Source organism: Trichosurus vulpecula, chromosome 2 (assembly GCF_011100635.1).
Source record: "Trichosurus vulpecula isolate mTriVul1 chromosome 2, mTriVul1.pri, whole genome shotgun sequence".
NCBI classification, from domain to species: domain Eukaryota; kingdom Metazoa; phylum Chordata; class Mammalia; order Diprotodontia; family Phalangeridae; genus Trichosurus; species Trichosurus vulpecula.
Genome location: NC_050574.1, coordinates 16,817,814 through 16,842,742, shown reverse-complemented (window position 1 = coordinate 16,842,742; position 24,929 = coordinate 16,817,814). Strand labels below are relative to the sequence as shown.

Here is a 24,929-nt window from a genome sequence, read left to right as displayed (position 1 = left end):
TCTCACTGAATAATCTGATCAGTGAAATGTTTAATCAACATCCTCCCACTACTTTCTCCACAATCAATTTATTTTCCTGCCTTCGCAGCAATTCAAAAATCTTTCTGGTGTGTATGGATCCCTAGGTTTCATAAGTCATGTATTACATGATTTCTGTGGAAACAAAAGTCCAATCATTTCTTACAGTAAGCATTTGTCCCATGCTTTTTTGAGCCAGAAGGTGTAGCTCTTTCTACTGCCCTCTGTCCCACAATTCTGGGAGCCAGCCAATTCAGCCTGCATCAAGGAAACCTATTCTCCAGGAGGCATTAAGAGGCATGCCCACATCCTCAATAGGAAAACATGAAAGGCTAAATGAAGGCTCATTTCTGGATTGCTTTCAGTTTGCTCAAGGGCCATACACCTAGATGGTGTGCTTACCCATTTTACAGATGAGACAATGCCATTAGGTATAGCTAATGCCCGGAATGGCAGAATCCAGATCTGACCGGATTTGTGGATTGGGCAAAGATCGTCCCACCTATTTGAGCCTCAGGTAATGGGAGTGCTTGACTGAAGAATTTCCTCAGGTGCATTTTCCTCAATCTAAGTAAACTGTTTTACTCTAACTTTGAAGTTTGAGGGACAGTGCCTGGTACATAATAGGCCCTTACCCAAGACTGAATGTAGGAGGGAGAAAATAGCCAGCACTTGGAGAAATGTTAGGGATTCTAAGAGTAAAGGTGGGAGGGGAACCTTTTTGGAAAGGCAAAGAGATGAGCAGGAAGAGTTTAGACGAGGGCTCATCAGCAGCTTTCCCTGGATCAGAGAGTGTGTGAAGGGTATTGTGCCCCAGACAGAGGAGAGATCTGAACCAAGGAGTTCTAGGCTCAGTGAAACTCACAGGATCAGTTTGGGTAGTTCCCTATGGCCATGCAACTCTGGAGTTCCCATAAGATGTTTAGCTCATACTTCCAGTAGGGCTGATGCAAGATCCTCTCGTGGCATGGGGTCTGGTACAAACCAGAGCTCAGGAAGGTGGTGGTTTTGCTGATGCCTGATGAGACCTCTGATCTCACTTGACTACAGGTAATCCAACTCAGAGCAGGGGCAGTGGGAGCCTGAGCCACTCTGGGGGAGCAGCAATGCCAAGATTGTCCTAGACTCCCTTATTCCTTGGGATCCTCAAGTCCCAACTGAATTCCCACCTTCAGCAGGAAGCCTTCCCAGTCCTCTTAATGATAATGCCATCCCCTCTGAAATTATCTCCAAGTTCTCCTGTCTATAGCTTGTTTGTACACAGTTGTTTGCCTGTTGTCTCCCCTATTAGACCATGAGTTCCTTGAGGTTATAGACTGTTTTTAGTCTTCTTTGATATCATCCTGACTTAGCACAGTGCTTGGCACATAGTAGGTACTTAATAATTGCTTGTAGATAACTTGAAAGCAGCACCAACTATCTCTGCTACAGAGGTCCCGTATATCTCCCCCTACTTCCTGATATGACCCTCAGCACTAAATCCCAATGCTTTGGGAATGATTGAGATACAATGAGGGGAAGGAAATAAGAGAATTAGATCAAATGTTTCTGTCCTAGGACCCTTTCATCTTGATTTATGCTGAAGCAACCTAGTAGCTCATCCTTGGCCAGGTCTAGCAGCTGGGGAAGCCACTGTGTTGGAATCTAATGCTCTTGGTCCTTGAGGACAGACTGAGAAAGAGAAACTTATAACAAGCCAGCACAAGACACTTAGAAGACCAATATGGAAGGAGACAGGAGCCCTGGACCAGTTATTCAGGGGACAGAAGAGAAATAGAATGAGCTCCTATGTAGGATGCTGACAGGATGTGCTGGATACTGAGAAAAGAGAGAAAAAAGGGTTCTGGCCGTGTGCTGGCATTGATGGGACAGAGAAGAAGGAGACCTAGAAACCTGCACTAGGTCCTGAGAAGGAAGAGGAAAGAGCCCCAGGTCCTATGAGGAGCATTGAGGAGGAAGGCGGGGAAAGAGACACAAGCCCTCTGTTGAGTCTTGAGGGAGCTCCCAGTCGAGCAAGATGCCAAATTTGGCTTAAAGGTGTCCCATTCCAGGTTGTGCATGTGGTGAAAATGATCATCAGGATGTAAATAATCCTGCCTTTAATAAAATATACATATAAAAATACTCCCAAGTGAAAACAGTTCTTGCGGAGTGAGAGCAGTTCTTCACCCCAAAAAAAACAGAGGAAGTTCCAGGTCAGGAAATTAAAAGGAGTCAGTAATAAAGTGCCCCTGAGGACTCTTAAGCATCCCACTGAAGTCCTAAAAAGCACGTTTATAAGCTTCTTGACCCAAGGGCCTACACCTGGTCACAGGACAATCCGCCTGGGGACCAAGTTAACTCAAAATGGTCCTTGTCTCCAACGTGGCTTCTTCCCTTCCAACAATCCCAGCTGAGATTTTGAGAGTGGAGGGGGTTAACTCATACCCTGCTGGCCTTGTAAGACAGGAACAATTTCTATAAACTAGCATGATATCACTCAGGGAAAGAGGAAGATGTGGGCTAATATGTGGAGTTGAAAAGGGGAAAATACGGGCCCCTAGAGTCAGAACAGAGATCAGCTGCAATGTCGACACTCGAGAAGGGGAAAGAGCCCAGGAGGGGCCTCTGTGCCATTCTTGGATCCCTGGCTTTGCCCAACACTCACTCCATGACTCAGGAAAACTCACAGCCTGTAGAGGGCTTCAGTTTCCTCTCCTATAAAATGGAGGTGTGGGATTCAGTGTCCAAGGCCCTCCTGGCAAGAGGGAAATGAAGCACTGGTGACATAACAGGGTAGTCCGGAGGGCCCCATCCCCTTTCGGAAGTGCTGATGGGGAAAGAGCCTTTGGGTCATGGGACAAAGAAAGGGAAGCTGGATGTGGATATACCTTCACCACCATCCCCCCAAAAATCCCCATTTCCTCTTCCTCTGCCCAGAAAAGACAGGCTGGCATGAGCTTCAGGGCACATCTGAAAGAAGGTGAAAGAACTGGGCATGCCAGCCACAGAGGGTCATCAGCAACAGCCAAGCTCTAGCTCACATTTGCCTGGTGCCCACCCAGAACTTCTACAGCCTTCCTGGAATCTTGTCAGGTTCCAGAAAATGTGTGTGGCTGCTGGTGGGCGGGGACTCAGGACCAGAGAGAGGAAGGAGAAGTAAACCTTCCCAGGGTTCGACAAACTCAGAGCAGGGCCTGCCCTGGGCCCATCCTGTGCCACAGACAGTGTCCTGGGCAGCCAGCAGTCCCCTCTCCCACCAGCTGCTGGGACCACCATGACCCACACCCTCTCTGTCCTGCTGTGCCTTGGTGAGTCCTAAAAAGCCCCATGTCGGAGGGGATTGTACACACCTTCAACTCCAACCTGACCCCACCACCATCTTGCTGAGGAAGAAACTCTCCCTCACAGAGTACTGGCCAGTATGAGGTCACCCAGCAAGGTGGGGGGTGGGAGTGACAGAAGGGGGGTAAGCTGGAACTTTTAGAGGATCTTCTGCCATCTAGTTCCTTTCACTCACACCAGCCATAAGTCCAGGCTCTGATCCCTCTGTCTCCTTCCTCTGGGAGTGTTGGGTGGGGGGATATGGGGATCTGGGACTAATCAGGGTGGTCTCTTCCAGGGCTGTGTCTGAGCCAGAGGATGAAAGCACAGGCATGTGAGTTCTTCACTCCCTTGCTCCCCCATCCCAGAGCAGACAGCTGCCCCAGGAGACGGAGCGGGAAGATCTGAGCAGGGCTGACAGGATTTAAAGTGAGGGGACCCAGTATGGGGGGCAGAGAGAAAGGGGATCCCCTGGAACTTACAGCTCTCATTCCTTCCAGACACACTCCCCAGACCCTCCCTCAGGGCAGAGAATGGCTCTTTGGTGCCCCAAGGGAAAAGTGTGACCTTCAGGTGCAGAGGGTCATGGGATGGTGATATGTACATTCTGGACAAAAAGGAGGGATCTGAGAGGAAAAGGAGCATGTCAGTGAACTCAGATGGAATGGAGGCCAAGTTTCACATCCCATCAGTGTCAGCATACCATGCTGGGACCTACTACTGCCTCTACAGACACTCATTTCTCTGGTCAGAGCCCAGTGACCCCCTGGAGCTGGTGGTGACAGGTAAGGACCCTCCCTGTGCCCCAGGCCCATCAGGCAGGGCTGGCTCTGGGTCACATATGCCTCTAAGCTCCTCCACAGCCCAGCCTGGCGCCCCAAGCATCCCTCTGCCTCTGCCCTTCCTGTCCTCTCCCCTGTCTCTGCCTCTGTTCTCCCTCTGGGGCTAGAGGTGGGGGGAGGGGAATCAGCATTTATACAGCACATACTACGGGCCAAGCACATTACAGTTATTATCTCTGTGAGGTAGGAGCTGTTATGATCCCCATCTTACATTTGAGGAAACTGAGGCAAACAGACAGGAAGTGACTTGCCCAGGATCACATAGCTGAGAAGTGTCTAAGGCTGCATTTGAACTCAGGTCTTCCTGACCCCAGGCCCAGGGCTCTATCCACTGCACCACCACAGTCAGATCCATTCTTGGGGCCAGAGAGGAGGTAGGAGGCTCAGCTTGGGTCTCAGGACACCAGCCAGAGCTGGTGGCTCCTGAGGAGGGGGCACAGGGCTGGTGGAGACTCTCCCCCTCTCAGCCAGGAGAGGGAATGTAAGGTGGCCCTGCTGCTGCTCTGCCCCTACTCCAAGCTCAGACCTAGGCACAGGGAAGGGAGGGGGGTCTCCTCTGGATATCCCCAGGGATTTTCTGTACAGGAGGGTTTAGGAGGCCAAGATGGAAGTGAACCAGGAGTCACAACCAAGGCTCTTATTGTCCTTCCCACACCTGCCCCAGGGACTAACCCAGGAATCAGGATGAGAGCTAGGCTCTGCTTTGGGGAGCTAATAACTGGCCAGAACTGCAGGGATGAGTCTTAAATATGTCCCCACCCCCAACTCCCAGGGAGAGAGATTCTATGACAAAGGACCAGAGATTGGGGCTCCCAGCCCAGGACCAGGGAGGAAGATGCCATGTCTATGCTTTCCTACCCCACACTGACCCCTATTTGTCTCTCTCTGTCTCTGTCTCCCCTGCCTCCAACCTTCTCTCCTCTATGTCTCTGTCTCTCTCTCTCCTTCCCTCCTTCTTTCTGTCTCTGTCCTCTCTCTTTCTCTCTCTGTCTCCCCTCCCTCCCATACTTTTGTCTTTCTCTCTGTCTCTCTTGGTCTCTCTTTGTCTGTATCTGTCTCTGTATGTGTGTGTATCTCTCTATGTGTGATACTCTCTGTCTCTGTCTCCTTTGTTCTCTGTCTCTCTCGCTGTATAATGGCAAGCAGGGTGGGACTTTTTGTTGTCCTTTGTTTTGGAGGGCTTCTCAGCACTAAGGCAATCAAGTGCTTTTGAGTCTTGCCTTTGAATCAAGAGTCATTGATTGGAAATGATATATACCATGTTGTGCTAATGATTAAAGATCTTTCCCACACTCTTGTGCTAAGTAGATGCTGAGCCTCAGGCCTATACCCTTTTACTAAGTAGGCACTAAGCCCCAGGGCCCAAACCTGGGTATATATGCTTTGAGGTTAGCATTTTGCTTTGGGGGCGCACTCATTAGAAGAGTGCTAGTGTGGAGACTCTGGACAGCCATTAAGGAGCCCTCCCAGCATTGAAAACCCAGATGGTGCTTCTCTCTCTGATAACTGTGTATGTATTGCTATGGTCAGACAGATAGTCGCCTGTCTGTTGATTGGTGTTTATTTTCTCTGTTTATGTAATTTCTGCTTGTAATTTCTATTTCTGTTTTCTCAGGGTGCTGACTGTATATTTAATTAAAGTGATATTGTAAACCCCTTAAAGTTGCTTTCCTTAGAAAAGCAGATCAAAGAATCTGTGCTAGCAGCCCTCCTGTGTGCTGGTGTTATTGGCCTTACACAGCCACAGTGGCAGCAAGCAACATTGTTATTACATTCTGTCCCTCTCTGTCTCTCTCTCTCCCTTCTCCTCCCTCTTTCCTTCCCTCCTTCCTTCTTTTCTTCTCTCTCCCTCACTCCTCTATTACTCAAATCTTTCACCCTCCTTCCTTCTTTCTCTCTGTTTCTGTGTGTGTCTCACCTCCTTCAGTCCCTCTCCTCTCTTTGTCTCTCACTACCTCCATCCACCCAACCAAGCACTTTCCTTTTCCCACCCAGAGCTGTCCAAGGCCCTTCCTCTCCCCCAAAATCTGTGATATTTCCCTTTTTCTGGAGATGAGCTAAACCTCCACTCCCAGGCAGAGGTCTAGGCAGGCCCAGGGCAATTCTTTGACCAGCCAATTCTGCCCCCTCCTCTGAAGGAAGGGGGGGTCACAGCCCTAACTCCATGTTCTCTTCCTCCTCCTCCCCCAGGTCTCTATGATCCACCCTCCCTCTCAGCCCTGCCCAGCTCTGTGGTGTCCCCAGGACATGATGTGACACTCCACTGTCAGTCAGAGGGTTGGTATAACATGTATGTCTTGTACAAGGATGGAGAAGAGATCACCCGCCGCATGGCCCAGATCTATGGAATGGGGTCACAGGCTACCTTTCATGTCTCTTCTGGGACCTCTGCCCACAGAGGAACTTACCAATGCTATGGCTTTCAAGATGACATCCCTCATGAATGGTCATCCCCCAGCAATGCCCTGGTGCTCAAGGTCACAGGTGAGGGAGCCTCAGCCTGCCCACTCCCCCCATCCCTCCTAAGCTCCTCACTGAGGCATCACCTACCTGCTCAGGGCCCTTACCCAGGAGACCCCAGGGGCCAGGAAGCTCAGAGGGAGGGGTTGGAGAGTCTGGGCAATGGGTCACATTCAGAGCATGCAAAAAGTGAGGACTCTCCTCCCTGGCCCCTCTAGACTCCACCATCTGCCACCTGTCCAGTTATGTTTTCCCATAGAGAGACGATATGTCTACTAGGTCCCAGGAAAGAGAGTTGAGTAGGTGAAAGGGAGAGCTAAGAGAAGGCCAAAGCAGTCCTAAGGAGTGGCCTTCCAGGACAGGGGAGGTTAAATACCCCCAAACCCCTCACCTTTCTCCTCTCCCTATTCCAGGCACCTCAAAGGATCCTCACCTGCCCCAAAGCCCTGGACATCCCGAGGCTCTGACATCCTCCCCACCCAGTGAGTAACCAATTACTCTCAGGACAGGGTGGGGGTCTCTCTCCCCTATTAATCTCAACCTCCTGTCTAGGACATGTCTCAGTTCCCCTTTCTCAGAAAGAACATAGGCATGGGGAGGCTGGAGGGAAGGGACAGGAGCAGGGGAGACGCTGGTCTGGGAAAGAAGGAAGAACATGGCTGGTCAAGAAGGGGGATGGGGAGGTGGGTAGCAGAGATGGACAGGGCAGCCCCCAGCCTTCTGCCTTCTCTGCCCTTCCTCTGCCCCAGAGGCCTTCCACCCCTCACCCACACAGCCATAGCTGGGACTGTGGGGGAGGGGACTCTGCTTCCTCCATCCCTGACTGCCCCAGTGATGAGAGAGGGCCCCCCCCCAGATACCCTCACCCCTCTCTGCCCAACATTGTCTCCCACTGATGCAGCAGAGCCTTAGGCAGAGAGGGAACTTCAGGGCCCTGGGGACAGCCAGGACAGGGGAACCTGAGGATTCAGAGGGACTCTCCCTCCCACACCAGCTCCTCCCTCCTTCTCCCTGTGTCTCTCCACTATCCCCAATGCTCAGAGAGGAGCTAAAAGAGGGGTCATAAGAATCATGGAATCACCAAATCTCATAAGGGGACAGGCCAGGAGAGGTCACTGAACATACATGCACATTTAACATATGGAAAAGTGAGGCCCAGAGAAGGGAGGGGCTTGCCCAACATCCCATATCCTTCAAGTCTGGGCAGAGCTGGGGCTCACACCCAGGGCCCCCTCCAGGCCTTTATGGGCTCCTCTGCCCAGGTCTAACCCTGCCCCCTTTCTCAATCCCAGGCACCTTCTCTCCAAGCCATGAATCTGGGAACACTCAGTTTGGTGAGTAACTGGAAGATTCCCAGCAGAGATTGGAGGGAAGCAGGGGCTGAATGTCCAGGCATGGTCTGCCCACCCATCCAGAATCATCTCATTTCCCACCACTCCTCCCACAGTACTTTGTTATTCTCCTTTTCCCACCTCTGGGCCTTTACCCAGTCTGTCCCCTCTTCCTGGCATGTTCTCTCTCCTCACTACCTTCTCTTACAATGCAAAGATCCTTCCCAGGCTGAGCTCAGGAGCCTCCTCCTAAAGAAGCTTTTCCTGTCCCCCACCCCAGGCAGTAGCAATCCCACTCCTCAGATGAGACTCCATTGATTTATTTGTGTACATGGCACCAGAGCATTCCAGGAGAATGTCAGCCCCTGGAGGGCAAGAGCTGACTGTGTTTTGTCTTATTTCTTGTGGGTATGACCTAGCACAGGGCCTGGGCCAGGTAGACAGCTTAGTAACAGGCTGTGGACCTGAATTGTGGGCAGGCAGGTGGTGCAGGTCACAGAATACCAGACCTGGAGTCAGGAGGACCCAAGTTCAAATCTGGCCTCAGACACTGGGAAAGTCACTTAACCTTTTTTACCTCAGTTTCCTCATCTGTAAAGTGAGCTGGAGAAGGCAACAGGAAACGCCTCCAGTATCTTTGCAAAGAAAACCCCAGATGGGGCCATGAAGAGTCAGACAGGACTAAAAATGACTGAACAACAAGAGAACTGAATTATTGAGTAAGACTGGAGGCTCCCTGAGCACAAGGCTCTGTCTCCTTCTCCTTGGATGGGGGGTCCCCAAAGACCAGTGTCCTGTTAACTTTTCCCCTACCTTAGGCTTCATTCTTGGCTTCCCCAGGTCTCACAACAGGCATCCTGACGGGCATCTCAGTCTTCCTCATCCTGTCCTTCCTCTTCCTCTTCCTCCTCCTCTGTCATCGACGCTGTCGGCATCAGGCCAGACACAGTGAGTTCTTGGAGCTGGGGCCACCTAGGCTGAGGGCCCAGTGGAGGCTGAGCTGAGCCCCACTAAAGCCTGACTCTGTCTCTCCTTACAGGGAATGGCAGTAGAGAGGCCGAGGTCAAGAAGACCACCAGGAGGTAGGGCCCCAGACACACCCCGATTCCCCCTAGACCCTCTACCACCTCACCTGCCACCTTCCCAGACTTTCCCCAACTTTCTATGCCTTCTTGCTCCCCAGCTCTGACACAGAGGGGACACTCCTGGAGGAGACACCATGTGAGTGAGAGGGGAAGGGGCAGGGGGGGGTGCTGGGGTGTCAGAGAGAAGAGCCTGGACCTGGGCAGAGCCAGGGTCCTGGCCCCTCATGCCTTCTTCTCTTATCTCCAGATGCTGCTGTGAATGATGACAGAGAGACAGAGGACACTGCTGTGAGTCACTCACAGTTCTCTCCTGGAGGGACCAGGGAGGGAGAAGCTTCCCCAGGGACACACAGCTGGGAGGGTTCAGGGTCCTTCCCCTCCTCAGCCCTCTTTCCCCATGTCTCACTCCATCCCTTCCTCCCCTCCTGCCAGGTTCCTAAAAGGGAAGACCCTCAGGAAGTGACCTATGCCCAGCTGAACCTCCACAGCCTCTGGGCTGGGGCCAAGGACCCTCCCCGCTCTGGGCCAGGGGAGCCCAGCCTCTATGCTGCCCTTCGGTGAGCTCAGCCTGAGCCCAGGGGACCACAGAAGGAAGGAGCCTCTCCCCATTTATCCTCTGCTTTCTGAGGGCAGACCCTGTCCTACCCAGTTAGCCAGACATCCGGATGTTAGGACCCCAAGGGGAAGCGCGGAAAGGACTGAAAACTACTGGGAGCAGGGGCCCTCTCTTATGATCTGTGACACAGAGAAGCATTTTCCTCAGGGAGAATGTGCCCTGTGTAATGCCAGAGCATTGTACATACAGTAAAAACACTGTAATTAATAACACACCATAGACTCGAATCCTAGCCGAGGTGTCTGGCAGCATTTGTCGACATTGCATGGCCTGAGAGTACGTACAGTGCAGAGTGCACATGTTTTGTGTACAGAGACAAGGCTGCAGTGAAGTTACGCGATGCCACATGGCAAGTGATGCCCGAAACACCTCAGATTCATTAGCATTTGATTTTGGATTTGTTTTTGGGCATTGTACATTCAGAAACTTTATACTGTTGCCAAATTTCTCCGGACCCCCCCCCCATTCATTTATGAGACCCACAGTTTAAGAAGTCCTGAAGTAGCTAATAAAAGTAGTAGCCAGCATTTACAGAGCACTGTAAGACTGGCAAAGAACTTGACAAACAGGCTCTCATTTGATCCTCAGAACAACCCCAGGAGGAGGTACTATTACCATCCCCATTTTAGAGATGAGCACACTGAGGCAGACAGAGCTTAAGTGACATGACCAAGCTCACACAGCTAAGAAGTGACTAAGACAAGATTTGGACTCCAGTGCTCCTGACTCCAGGCCCAGAGTTCTATCCATTGGGCCAGAAAGCATCTGGAACAAGAAACAGCCTCAGAGGAAATTAAGGAGAAGGTGCTGATTGAATCAGGCTTCTTATTGTCTCAATGAAAAAGTGAAATTCTGGCCCTTAAAGTCTTTCAGCAAAGCCCAGTGAACACTTCCTGCAGTCCCCTTGGAAGGCTGGAGTTCCGTGGATTAATCCAAAGAGGGCCTTGGGTCTCTGAACATTGGCATCTGTCAGGGAAAGAGACAGATATGGTTGACAAGACAATAGACAAAACCATGTTCGTTGTATGCTGATTTTTTTTCCTTATCCAAAAACAAACCACTTCATTACCATTCATAAAGTTATATATGGGATTGTTCCACAGTATGAACGTTCAGACAGCCATGAGGTTATTTTTTAGCTAGGCAAAATGCTTATTGGGATGGAAAGATACATGCTTCAGAAAGTATTGGGGGCCTAATTGGCCCCTCCAGGATGTGACTTCCAAGCTGCAAGCATTTCAGGTTTTCCCCCAGCAGAGTGGAGTCCAGGATTCCTTTATCCAGGGTCAGTACCCTTTCTAACTATGCCTGGCCCTGCCAAAACGTGTTGCCTTGTCATGCAACTTAATTTGTATTTGGAATTGAAGTGAAAGTTAACCCAAGTCTCAAGCGATAAGATCCAAATACCAAATCAGAAATGGGAGATTTTCACCCAAAAAATTTCCTAACACATTTATGAATGTGTTGATAGTATCCCCAACATCCTCTATGAGACTCAGAAGGCCACTGATGTTTCCCTATACTACAGTTAAGCCTATGCCTTTCAAAAAAAGGATCCCCATGAAATCTTGTAAACTCTTTTTAGCAAAGGTCCTTCAGTTCCCCACACCTCCCAATGAACAGCCTGAAGCCTATTTCCAAAGACAATGGAAAGTCTAGTTAGGATATCAAGAAACCATGTAGAATGTTTTGTTTTCTGCTTACATGTGTAATGTGTTGATTATACTATTCTCCTCAGTTTACAAAAAAGAAAAAACTAAGGCACGAAGAGGTTAAGTATATTTTCCAAAGTCACACAGGTAGTAAGGATACGGCAAGGCTGGGATTTGAACCCATGTTCTCCCATTCCAAAGTCAGCCTCCGTTCTGCTGTACCACACAGCAGGATTAGCTTCTCTTTGTTAAACCTGAAAATTTGGTTGAAGGAAACAACAGAGCTAGGCGATAGAAAAATCCATGTTGTTTATTATTTTCCCTTAAAGCATAGCGGAGCTAGCTTACTTGTACGTACAAGGAGTCAGAGTATAAACTCTGGCTGCCTGAACAAAGCAATGAGAAAACTTATATATGTTATTTTAGCAGAGCTAGCAAGCCTGTATGACCTCATTTTTATGACCCCCATGTATGTTTAACCATGATACAAGAAGAGGATTTTCCTTAATTGAATAGAGTTGTAAAGGGTGTTGACAAAAGTCAGTTGAAACTACAGCCCAGCGTCTCTGTGTCTCATTACATTCCATAACATAGTATATACCTGTAGAATATTAAGCAAAGTAATCTCTCTTGGGGTTAGGGTAATGTCCTTAGGTCAGTCTAATCTGGCCTTGTTGACAGAGGTAAGGGTATTTATTACCTGAGCAAACTTTTAGAGAGAACAAAGAAGCCCAGGTCCTGGATCTTCATCCAGTTACTCATTAATGGAGGCTCTGGGTCTGGTTGAAATTAGAAATGATATAAAATAGTATAATATTTTCTACATCTTCTATCCTGAAACTCTGGAAAATCCTCCAAGATTTGCAGCTCCTACCCTTGAAAGAAAGTAGAGATCAAAATATGATATGTCAAAAGGCAAAAGATTTAGTATTGCTGCTGGAGCCTGCTCCTACTGCCTCAAAAGAGCTGATCACTGAATTTTAGTGTTAACATGTACGTGTGTAAATATGTACACACATAAATATATACATATATAAGTGGGTGTGTACGGAAGTATGTATTTTTAAAACTGAACTAAAGCATTAAAAAGAGTATCTCCCTATCATATACCTAATACACACTTAATAACTTAAGTTAGCAAAAGAGGAATGTATGTGAAACCATGAGCTTCCATTCCATAGAGCCTGTTGGTTTTTTAAGGACGTGATCACTTGCACACTTCACCTTCTAATGGTCCTTTTTGTGCTTCCTTCTCAATTTGTTTCTCTTATCTCCTGGGCATTTGTACAAATGTGACTATGACTCTCTTTTTTGCAGCTTCATTAGCAGTAACTCCTTCTCTTGCTGACACCCTCCCCCGCAACTAGAAAGCTAGATACAGAAATAGGAAAAAAAAAAACCCTTTTAATAAATAAGCAAAAACAATAAAAATAAATACACACCTGATGGACATGTCCCAAAATGTATGTCTTTACATTTTGTGCCCATTCCCTCTCTGCAAGGAAGTGAGAAACATGGTTCATCATCCATCCTCTGGACACATAATTGACCATTATGTTTATCAGAGTTCCTAAATCTTACAGAGTTCTTTTGTTTCAAATTTTGTTGCCCTAGTACAAATTGTTCTCCTTAACTTCCCTTTACTTCAGTTCATACTACCCACTTCTCTGAAATAATTTTTTTTTTCGTTTTGTGAACCTGGATGTTGGTTAAAGGAAACAACAGACTAGATAATAGAAAAATTGTATTATTTATATATTAATTCCCATAAGCATAGCCAACAAACATACATGTATGAGATTGAACCAGAGAATGTCTGACTGACTTGTACAGAAACATGAACAGGTTTTATATTCTTTAGAACAATCACAATTCAGCATGTTACTTAAATTTATGATTCTCAGGTATGTTTGACCATAAGACAAGGATTTCTCTTAATTGAATAGAGTTGTAAAGGAAGTTGACAAAAGTCAGTTGAAACTACAACCCAACGTCTCTGTGTCTCATTACATTCCATAACATAGTATATACCTGTAGAATATTAAGCAAAGTGATCTCTCTTAGGATTAGGGTCTCATCCTTAATGACTAACAAGGGTTAGTCTAATCAGGCTTTGTTGACAGAGATAAGGGTATTTCCTGAGCAAACTTTTAGAGAGAACAAAGAAGCCCAGGTCCTGGATCTTCATCCAGTTACTCATTAATGGAGGCTCTGGGTCTACTTGAAATTAAAAATGATATAAAATAGTATAATATTTTCCACAGTTTCCTTTGACACAATACTATTCCATTGCATTTACATGCATATAACAGTGTTTTCAGCCATTCCCCAATTGATGGCCATCTCCTTACATTCTAATTTCTTTGAGTGGCTATGCTTTTCCTTTTTTCCTTTGAATCTCTTTCTTACAAGGATGTCTTGAAAGAGATTTTGTCCTGTTAAACCTGAAAATTTGGTTGAAGGAAACAACAGAGCTAGGCGATAGAAAAATCCATGTTGTTTATTATTTTCCCTTAAAGCATAGCAGAGCTAGCTTACTTGTACGTACAAGGAGTCAGAGTATAAACTCTGGCTGCCTGAACAAAGCAATGAGAAAACTTATATATGTTATTTTAGCAGAGCTAGCAAGCCTGTATGACCTCATTTTTATGACCCCCATGTATGTTTAACCATGATACAAGAAGAGGATTTTCCTTAATGGAATAGAGTTGTAAAGGGTGTTGACAAAAGTCAGTTGAAACTACAGCCCAGCGTCTCTGTGTCTCATTACATTCCATAACATAGTATATACCTGTAGAATATTAAGCAAGGTAATCTCTCTCGGGGTTGGGGTAATGTCCTTAGGTCAGTCTAATCTGGCCTTGTTGACAGAGGTAAGGGTATTTCCTGAGTAAACTTTTAGAGAACAAAGAAGCCCAGGTCCTGGATCTTCATCCAGTTACTCATTAATGGAGGCTCTGGGTCTACTTGAAATTAAAAATGATATAAAATAGTACAATATTTTTCACATTTCCTCCTTTTGGTCAAAGGTAAGCTGAAAGCTTCACCTCAAGACCAATTAAGGTATGGAAAAACCTCTATCTTCCTCAAGGGTGAAGGTTCTTAAAATTCTTATCTAGGTGGATTCAGGTTTTTTTTCTCTTTCTGTGTTTGGACATTCCCAGAGATGGAGAGTAATTATAAACTACTTGTAAACAAGCAGGGGGAGCAAGTTGCAAGGGGGATCAGTAGGGAGCATAATGGGGAAACTGGAACACCTAAGTAAAATAAGCAAAAGACACCAAAGGTACAGGTAAACAGTCTTGGGAATGCAACGGACTCAGAAAGGGAAAGAGCAGTTCTTCATTCAGGTTCTGGTCCGGGCTCTTGGGAAGGTTGCCTGTGTCCAATGCTGTCCCCTTCAGGCTCTTTGAAACCGGAGGGTAAGGTGTCCTATGGGCTCAGATGTCCACTCAGGATCAGGGGCAGATGTGACAGAAGGATCAAGGAGTCCATATCCACAAGTTGGCAGTTGTAGAAGTAGTCAGATCTGATAGAAGCTCCCAGAACACATTAGATAACCTAGAAAACTTAAACATGAAGCATACAAAGTATTGCAATCATTATTAACAATGTTGAACATCATAAACTTCCTTGTATCCCAGTAACACAGTACATATAGCATCATAAACTTTTAGTCATGCCATGTCTCTTTGACGGCATTTACAAAATAATCCACAAACCATTCTTAACAAAACTAAAAATGTTTCTGATTTAATTCCAGCAATTAATTGCACAATCTGTATACAAAGTAACTTTAAATCCAAGTTACATATTTCCAATGTCCATTTAAAGTAACAAAAATTTTTTTTTCAGATGCCTGATTGTAGTTATCTGGTTCCTAGATAGTAAAATAGAGTTCTGCTTCTCTGGTTCAGATCTAGAAATTCTCGAACAATTCTAACTTAATATAACTTAGTACAATCACTTAAATTTGGCTCTCCTCCTTTTAACTTCAGAGTATTTCAGTTCATATATCATCTACTGTTTCTGTCCTTACCTAAATTTTGTACCTGGTATAAGAATCCTTTAAAATATGAAGGTTCAACCATAAATTGAATTCATCTTCCTTTTAAAATCGTCAGACAGATACTTTACAAAGGAGATATAATTTCACTTGTACTATCTCATACAATTTTCTTGTACAAAAATCCACATTTAAGATCTTATTACCAAAACACACTTATTAGCTTGAATTTCCATGACTGATAAATTTTGGAGCCAATCATACACATCTGTATATAATTCTTAGAGGAATCAATTTGATCCTATTGCCTTTTCCTCAAAATTTGCTATCCTATTTAATTAGACATTTATCACATTACATCTTTGCCTTATTACTGTGTCTGATCATTTCCTCCTTTTGGAGGATGTTATCTCTATATCCTTCTGATCTTTATTTGGTCATGAACATAGGTTAAAATTGTAAGCTATTCATTCCTGTATCCTATTATAATAACTCAGAGATATTCCAGTATTCATCTATTACCTAATAGACTTAGCGTTGTGCTTACAAAACTTCCTGATAATATATATTTGCTAGGAAAGAAAAGAGGGACAATGTCATATATCTTAACAGAAGGAAAGAACTTCCTTAGGTCTGTTTGATTCCAGGCATGAGTCATATCTGATAGCCCATCTTATAGTCACCAGGTGCTGAAAGCAGGGCTTAGGAGTAATCAGGTGGGGATTTTCCCTTTCAGAAAGGAAATAGCAGAATTGGGAAATAGAGTCAGGAAGATCCTACCTAGGTTGTGTCCAAGGTCATCTTCAAGACTTTTTCCAGGCATAGACATCCACCTTTAAGAATTCTCAGTCTGTAATGCCTGCCATTCTACTACTGGCTTCATGTGACCTAAACCTGTAATCAGAGCTTAAAACAATATTAAATTGTAGTCCCATAAATCTTAATAGCAAATAAATATCCTTTAGATAGGACTGTCCTAAATTTCATTGAGCTAATAATTATCAAATCGAATCAAGCTGCATAACTTTTCTGTCTTCTAAAATACTTTCTCACACTCTCAACTTAACTGAAACCATTTGAAACTATCATTCTCGGGACAGGAGAGGCTTAGCTAACTCCCATTTGTCCCCTAACTTTCTTATCCTATTTTCCTATTTTCCCTCAACCTTATTTTACCTTTCCAAATCAGTCTTCTTTACATTTCAACCATAAGACAAAACAACTCATAAGTTAATACTTCTACTGACATAACTGTGTATACTGGAATCCCATTCCAGCTTCTTAAACACACAAAGACACAAAAATAAGAAAAAAAAATTTGTTTTTCGTGATAACTCATTCTAAAAGAAAGGAACACTTATTAGAGAGATCTGCCATCTCATCTCCCCCTGAGGGTGGGTTCTTTTCCATCAGAAGGCAAGCTTCACTAATAAGAACTGTATCCTTAAGACCCACATCCTCCTCGAAACCCAATCTTATCCTAAAAACGCATCACTTTTGCTGACTTTAAAAAGCCAGGTTTTTTTTAGGCTTCTGACCCCTACTGTTCTTTCTTTCAGTAAAAACTCAAATCTCAGTAATTGTTGCCCCTCCCCTTTCCTTCCCTTCTGACAGGTGGGCTAAGGTGAATCTTCTTATCTAAACTAAGGGCAGGGAGGAATAAGGAATTCAGACTGTGGTTTCCAACCTCCTTACTCAAAAAGAAACCTTGAATAAGACATTGAATGGCCTTCAACCTCCCTCCCAAGGCTTCTATAGATTCTAATAATTCTAATAAGGTTCTCACCCAGAAACTCCGAGGACTCACAATAGGTTTGAACTGCAACCAATTGGGTTACAGATGGAAATTCAGCAGGCCTTCTAAAATTATACATAAAGATTTTACAGAACATTTTCAAAACTATTTTCCCTTCTTAAAGCAAAATAACCTTTAAATATTTGGATTCATTCACAAATTAGTCCATAAACCTCCAGATTAACATATATAAATACATATTTTTTAAAATGATAGACATCTCCTTCTTTTTCCTTAAAGCAAATTAACCCTTAAATGCTGGAATTCATTAACTAAGTTGGTGCCAAATGTCCTCATTCTCAAATATTGCACAGAATTCCTAGATATTACAAGTTCCTTAGTCAAAAAGTGTTATAATGTGGAGGACACTTAGTTTCTATAAATTACATACTCAATTAAATTAACCTTATCACAATAACAAAGTTTACCAGGACTTTAAAAAGCTTTTTCCAGAGTAATTCCTCTACACTGAAAACCACACAAGATTGATAAGAATTCATGACTAGATGGTTTCAGAAGTTTTGGTTTCAGTTAATAACCTCAATTTCTTAATTAACTACAATTCTTAATCTAACAACATCCAGATTATAAGAGGAATTATTTTAATCACTAGTGGTAACATTTTAATTTCTAAGGCCCAATACTTGGAAAAGATTATTGCCTTTAAAACCATATTTTTTCAATATTGCTGATACATCTGTTTGTCAAATTACACAATTTAGAAATGTAACAGTGCCCTAAACATAATTATGCATTTTAAAACTTGAAACAACCCATTTATGAATTTAGGTGAACATATTTCTAAATCTCCATGCACAGAGAATCTTTCATCTCATTATTTGAAACTATAACTTTAAATCACCAGATATATTCTCATAATAGAAAACTTTTTTCACACAGAAAATCTGTTCTCATGGTTAAATATCAGTATTATTAATTATTTACTTGTTGTAACCACATATAACAGTTCCAAATTTTATCACATCCCTTTGAAAACCCAATTCACATATATCAAAATCAGATTAAAATTGCTATAATATCATTTCTTACCACACAATGGTCTTCTCAAATTTCACAATCTAAGAGAATTTTTGGGAACACAATGCAAGTTTAGAAATACAGAAACAATAATTTTCAGATGACATCTATTGTATTTCCAGACTTCCACATATAGAAATTATTCAGCTTATTACTTTTGGTATTTAAAAACCACTTCAAAAGTTAACAATTACATTAAATCAGAGAGAGATAATAATAATTTTGTATCTAACATATACCAGAGTTAAGCATTTTACAATCATTACCATTTTGATCCCGTAACAACCATCATTATTATTTTTCCCTTTACAACTCAGGAAACAGGGTCAAACAGAGAGTAAAATATAGTTTTGCAACTGGAACACAGAAGTGTGAAGTTACCTAGAGCAGAAGCTAGTATCCCAGTGGTGACAATTCTGGGAGGCAGAAAGTCCAAATCCATCTACCTCGCCCTTCCCCCACAACTGCAGAAGTTACTGAGCCTAGGGCAGTTTGCAGCTGCTAGGGACAGAGTGGGCAGAATGCATAGGACCTGGGTGACAATTCCAAACTTTGCCAAAAAGGATGGGCTACAAAGGTACCCAGGGGCACAGGACTGTCAGAATACTGTCAGTCTGTGAATTTCTGTCCTTCTCTTCCATTTCACCAGGTGGGGAAAGGATGATTTAAGTTTTCCCTACAGTTCTCCTGCATTATCTTCTCCTAATCTGATCTGGGAGGAGAAAGGTTTGTTTTAGCTGCTCTAACTTTTACTGCAGCTCTGGCTCTGTCAGAGACAAGACAATGGTGAAAGATCTCAATGATTGTAACTCAAGTAAACCTAAGTGATCAGCATTGGGAAGGTGTTTTAGCAAGAGTGAACTCCTGGAGGGATTTTACAGTCTCAGGAGTTCTCTCCCAAAATTCCAACTAATCAATTTCCAAACTTTTAATGAATAATCAATCCCAGAATATGCTAAAATGTTTCAGCTCTATTTTTTTTCTTCAAGTTCGGTTGGCCAGACCAAACATTGAAAAAAAAAATAAGAGTCTCTGTTTCCCTAAGTGCAGCCTTAGAATTCTCTGGCTACCTGCGTTTCAGATTTTACCAAAGTATAGACATTTCACAGCACACGCTCTCACACAGACAATTAACAGACAATTAACAAAACAAATACAGAACAAATACAGACTGAGCTCAGAGTTTAAACAACAGAGAATTAGAAGCTTTCATGAGTTAGCTATTAGCACCCCTATAGTCTTTGGGGAAGCCTTGGCGTTCCTGATTTTTCTGACTCTCCATATCCTATCCCTTAGGAAGGGGAAAGGGGAGATGGAGGAAGCAGAACAGAGTTACCTCCCTCCGGATCAGAGCCTTTCCTGGGAGGCAGAGGGGGAGGGAAAAAGCAAAGTGCAGTTTTTCTCCCCAGGAACAGAGCCTCCAAGGGAAGGAAGGAAGGGAGTGGAGGAATGGTTAGACTTCTAATTCTAGTTTTTGACTGATCCATAGTTAATTTTCTAGATCAATCAGTGTTTCCAGGGGATCTATGTGCGTTTGACCGCAGATCTGATCCCTGCCCCCAGAGCTAGCTTAAAGGGAATTTCCAGACTTCAACCAATTTTGTGGGAGTTCTTTTTGGAAGCTGGGAAGAGAGACAACTTACCCCACCTTGTCAAGGCCAAAATTCCAGGAAAAATTAATCCTATGGCGCCCAAAAGTGTTGCCAAGGTTGGGCTGCATCGTCCCGTTTCCATCATTTCCATCAGAAAGTCACGGCACCATAACTGTTAAACCTGAAAATTTGGTTGAAGGAAACAACAGAGCTAGGTGATAGAAAAATCCATGTTGTTTATTATTTTCCCTTAAAGCATAGCGGAGCTAGCTTACTTGTACGTACAAGGAGTCAGAGTATAAACTCTGGCTGCCTGAACAAAGCAATGAGAAAACTTATATATGTTGTTTTAGCAGAGCTAGCAAGCCTGTATGACCTCATTTTTATGACCCCCATGTATGTTTAACCATGATACAAGAAGAGGATTTTCCTTAATTGAATAGAGTTGTAAAGGATGTTGACAAAAGTCAGTTGAAACTACAGCCCAGAGTCTCTGTGTCTCATTACATTCCATAACATAGTATATACTTGTAGAATATTAAGCAAGGTAATCCCTCTTGGGGTTAGGGTAATGTCCTTAGGTCAGTCTAATCTGGCCTTGTTGACGAAGGTAAGGGTATTTATTACCTGAGCAAACTTTTAGAGAGAACAAAGAAGCCCAGGTCCTGGATCTTCATCCAGTTACTCATTAAATCAGGCTCTGGGTCTACTTGAAATTAAAAATGATATAAAATAGTATAATATTTTTCACAGTCCCTAAGGTTAATCCATTCCATTAATTCCTTTCCTCTCACCACTTGTTCCCTGTTAAAATTAATGTATTTCCATACCATAATTTGTGTATCCCACCCTTCTTTATTCGTTTCAGAAAAGACTGACGCTCACTTGATGTCCATTCTCCCTGCCCCTTCCTCCATCCTTGCATATTCTTCTCCCACATCCCAAAGATGAGAAATAGCAAGGTCCACTGCCTTCTTCCTCCTTCCTTTACCAGCGTATTCCTTATATCCCCTCCTTTTTTTTCCTCTCTTTCACCATCCCAGCCTCTGTTTTTTTCCTTATTAATGTCCTCAAAACCCTTTGAATACATGAAGGTTCTGAAGGGACACCTGTTTCCTCTTCTATTAAAATGTTAGCATTATCTTATCATTTGAATTTGCTCAAATACATTTACTCAGTTCTCTGTGATTCTACTTCAGCCTGCTACTCACTTCTGGTCTTTTCATCAAAATAATTTGAAAGTCCTCTGTTCCATTAAAGATCCATGTGGGATTTTCCTTGTCAGATTATACTCGACCTTTTGAAATACCATATTCCAAGATCTTCACTCATCTAACATACAATTTGTCAGGTTTTGTGGGATACTGACTTTAGTTTCTGGACAATGGAACTGCTTCTTGCAGGATAACTACAGATTTTACTTTGCTCTACTTTACCCTCTTGTTCTAGAACTTCAGGGAAATTTTCCTTAATTTCTTGTAATATTGTATCTAGATTCTATTTTTTTACTGTCATTTTTCCTTTTTAGATTTATACAAAAGTGACAAAATTCATGTTATTTAGGACACTATGATTCAACTACAATAAAAGAGAATGCATAATATAGAACTGAGTTATAATTCTACATTTCTACTTCTTTATATTACCTGCAATCTGTCATTGAAACCCTAAGGATTCCACACCTCTCACCATCTTCTTCCACATTAGGAGTTCTTTACCTATTTACTTTTTCTTTTTTTTAATTGTTTATTTAATATTTTTAGTTTTCAGCATTGATTTTCACAGGAGTTTGAATTACAAATTTTCTCCCCATTTCTACCCTCCCCCCCACTCCAAGATGGCATATATTCTGATTGCCCTGTTCCCCAGTCAGCCCTCCCTTCTGTCACCCCACTCCCCCCCATCCCCTTTTCCCTTACTTTCTTGTAGGAAAAGATAGATTTCTATGCCCCATTCCCTGTATATCTTATTTCCCAGTTGCATGCAAAAAAACCTTTTTTTTAACATCTGCTTTTAAAACTTTGAGTTCCAAATTCTCTCCTCTCTTTCCTCCCCACCCACACTCCTGTATTATGAAGGCAGACACTTCAGCAGCGGTGGCGCATGACTCTGAGCCAGCCCTTGTTCTGAGCTCCCAGGCTGAACCTAGATGTTGGTAACTATGAATTGTATTGGGTCTGTCTGTTGATATTTGTAATTTGTTTGTATTTTGTTCTAAAGTTCAGGGTGCTGGATTTTTCCCCTGAACTAAGTGAATGCATCTGTGTGCTGAATTAAAGTAAACTTGTCAACCCCTTTAACCTTGCTATCCTTATTAAGGCAGATCAAAAGAACCTGTGCTTTCCCAGCATGCTGCTTTCTGAATGATAGCTGTGGGTGGATCTTACACCCCCACAGAAGCTGCTAGCCAGATTGTGGAAACACCTCCCTAAGAAGGCAAGCAATTCAACAAAGGTCACATGTGTATCATTATGTAAAACCCTTCCACGATACTCATGTTGTGAAAGACTAACTATGTTTTGCTCCCTCCTATCCAGTCCACCCCCCTCCACTCCTAGCTCCATGCGATAGACCCTTCCCAGCAACCATCCAGGCTGTCCTGGGCTGGAGCCCTGCTTCCCTCTGCTATTTCATGGGTTCTGTAGCTCTAGAATTTGTTCAGAGCCATTTTTATAGGTGTTTGGAAGGACCTGGAATGGGGAGCTTAAGGAAGTCCCTGATTTCCAACTGCCATCTTGGCTCTGCCCCCTAGATTCTATTTTTGATCACAACTTTCAGGTAGCCTGACAATTCTTCTATTGTTTCTCCTTGATCTGTTCTTGAGATCAGTTGTTTTTCTAATGAGATGTTTCCGATTTTCTTCTATTTTTTCTAGTTTTCTTACTCCTTAGTCTCTTTTCCAATTTTTTTTATAGATATCTGACATTCTGTTCTCTTTTTTGATCTTTCAGTTTTGTTCTAATACTTCTGATTGTCACATGAAGTCTTTAATTTGTTTGGCCTCTGCTAGTTTTCAGAGTATGTTGATGAGATAAGGATCATCACTTTGTCTTCGCAGTGGTTTATTCTCCTTCCAAATTTTCACTCCAGTGACTTCATTTCATTTTTCATCTCTAATTTCATTTCATTTAAGTATAGGTATTCATGAAGTCTTGTGGAAAGTCTTTCCTCCCCCCAGCATGATGAGCATACACACACATGCACACACACGCACACGCACGCGTGCATGCATGCACACATATACATATACATATATATATATATAGTTTCTCCTTCTTTGGGGACATCTTTAGATATACACTAATTTTTATTTTGCTCAGCTTACTTTACCTTTCTCGTCTTTCCAGATTTAATTCTCAAACTGGGACTTTCTTCCATGGCCAGCCTCTACTCTTCAGTGTGCTCTTGGTTGGAGCAGTCAGCCCAAATTATCTTATCCTTTGTCCCTTGGATTTCTGCACTGATCTCCAAATTCCCAGGTTAGGGTCGAAAGGATTTTTCATCTTCTGATGATTGGCTCATCAGGGCCCCCTGGGGATCCCCAGATAGTATACTAGAAACCTAGGAGCCTTGAAGTGCCTGGTGTGAACATTGTAGCCCCCTTCTGGGTTCTATTGCTCCGTGGGTCTGCCAAAGGCCCTGCCCTGTGGCTTTCTGCCATCCTTAAATTTTCTGGAGAGAATGAGGATCCCTCCATTCTTGCCATATCCAGTTGGTGGATACATGGACCTCAGGTCACAGTGGGAGGCTAGGTTCATGGCCTACGCTATCACTGGTCCTCAAATGGCTGGCCCCCTTTCCTAGGGTCAACAACCTGATGGCTGACTTCTGGTGCACTTCTGGGGTGGATGAAGTCACTTATTGGAGCTTGTCCTTGTATTTCTTGAGCATTTCTTAACATAATGAGATGTCCAAGAGTTTTGGTGGAATAGATGCATGGGAACTGGGTGGTGTGCCTCTGTTCAGAAGCCACCTGGGTCAAAAGTCCCAGGTTAGGAGGATCTTAACATAGAGAAGAAAAGAAAGGCAAAAAGGAATAGAAAAGGAAAGAGAGAGGTGTATTGGTAATTAAGGTAGGACTTTTTTACTGTTTTCCCTTTTGGAGCACTGAAGTTATCAAGTGCCTTGTTTCTTTGATTAAATCCGGGTGTCTTTGATGATCTGCTTAAGAAACAAGAAAGCCTAGTTCACAGAGGTTTGAGTCACATGGTTGTGATGCCTGAAGAAACTTCACATGGTTTTGAGTCACATGGTTGTGACACCCTTTGACCCTGAATAAGGTACATAAACTCAGAGGTTAACGTTTTTGTTTGGGGTTCTCACTCACTGGAAGAGTGTTGTGTGATTTGACTAGAGGGGACTCTGGGTAGCCATTGTTAAGGAGGCCCACTCTGGCTTGAAAAGCCAAATGTTGGTGCTTCCCTGGTAGCTAAAAGCCTGTCTACCAGTTTGTGTTATTTGATCTGTTGATGTTTTCTGCTTGTAATTTCTATTTTTATTTGCTTTGAAGTTCAGGGTGCTGGCTTTCCCTCCTGAACTAAGTGAATTTATATATAAATTGATTAAAGTGAGACTGTTAATTCCTTAAAGTTGCTTTCCTTAGAAAAGCAGATCAAAGAACATGTGCTGGCAGCCTTCCTGTGTGCTGGTGTTGTTGGTCTTACACAGCCACAGTAGCAGCAAGCCACACTGTTGTTACAAGAGGAAAAGAGGAAGAGAGAGGAAGAGGAACAGAGAGTGAAAGAGACACATAGAAAAAAGAGAGTGGGAGGGAGGAAGGAAAAGAGAGGGAAAGAGTGGGAGGAAAAGGAGACAGCCTGTGGGGATTAAAGCTGATGACAGAAAAGGGAGAATCCCCAACCTTTTCAAGACCCTGAGAAGGAAATGAGAGCAAGGGAAGAATGGAGAGAGAGGGAGGGAAGAAGGGAGAAGGAAAAAGAGGAAGAAAGGGAGGAAAGGAGGGAGGAGAAAAGGGAGAGGGAAGATCTCAGAGAGAGAAGGGAGGGAGGTGGAGGGACATGTATACAGGGAAGAGGGGAGAGAAAGAGGAAGAGAGAAAGAGAGAGAGAGAGAGAGAGAGGGAGGGAGGGAACACAGCCTGTGGGGAATCAAGCTAATGTCAGAGAAGGGAAGATTCCAAACCTCCTCAAAATACCTGAGGAAAGGGGGTGGAGCCAAGATGGCAGCTGGA

At 43.8% G+C, this 24,929-nt stretch overlaps 1 protein-coding gene across 1 annotated transcript in view; it reads left to right on the top strand.

The window, feature by feature from the left end:
* The first annotated feature begins 3,197 nt into the window (after positions 1–3,197).
* Positions 3,198–24,929, top strand: part of LOC118836294 (leukocyte immunoglobulin-like receptor subfamily B member 3) — a 64,954-nt gene continuing 43,222 nt past the window's right edge. Inside the window, exons 1-11 of the mRNA XM_036743625.1 lie at positions 3,198–3,308; positions 3,620–3,655; positions 3,822–4,106; positions 6,354–6,647; positions 7,037–7,105; positions 7,916–7,957; positions 8,795–8,902; positions 8,994–9,036; positions 9,138–9,175; positions 9,287–9,327; positions 9,472–9,596. Coding sequence (XP_036599520.1) covers positions 3,275–3,308; positions 3,620–3,655; positions 3,822–4,106; positions 6,354–6,647; positions 7,037–7,105; positions 7,916–7,957; positions 8,795–8,902; positions 8,994–9,036; positions 9,138–9,175; positions 9,287–9,327; positions 9,472–9,596 — 1,115 coding nt within the window. The 5' untranslated portion in view covers positions 3,198–3,274. The remainder of the gene's footprint in view (positions 3,309–3,619; positions 3,656–3,821; positions 4,107–6,353; positions 6,648–7,036; positions 7,106–7,915; positions 7,958–8,794; positions 8,903–8,993; positions 9,037–9,137; positions 9,176–9,286; positions 9,328–9,471; positions 9,597–24,929) is intronic.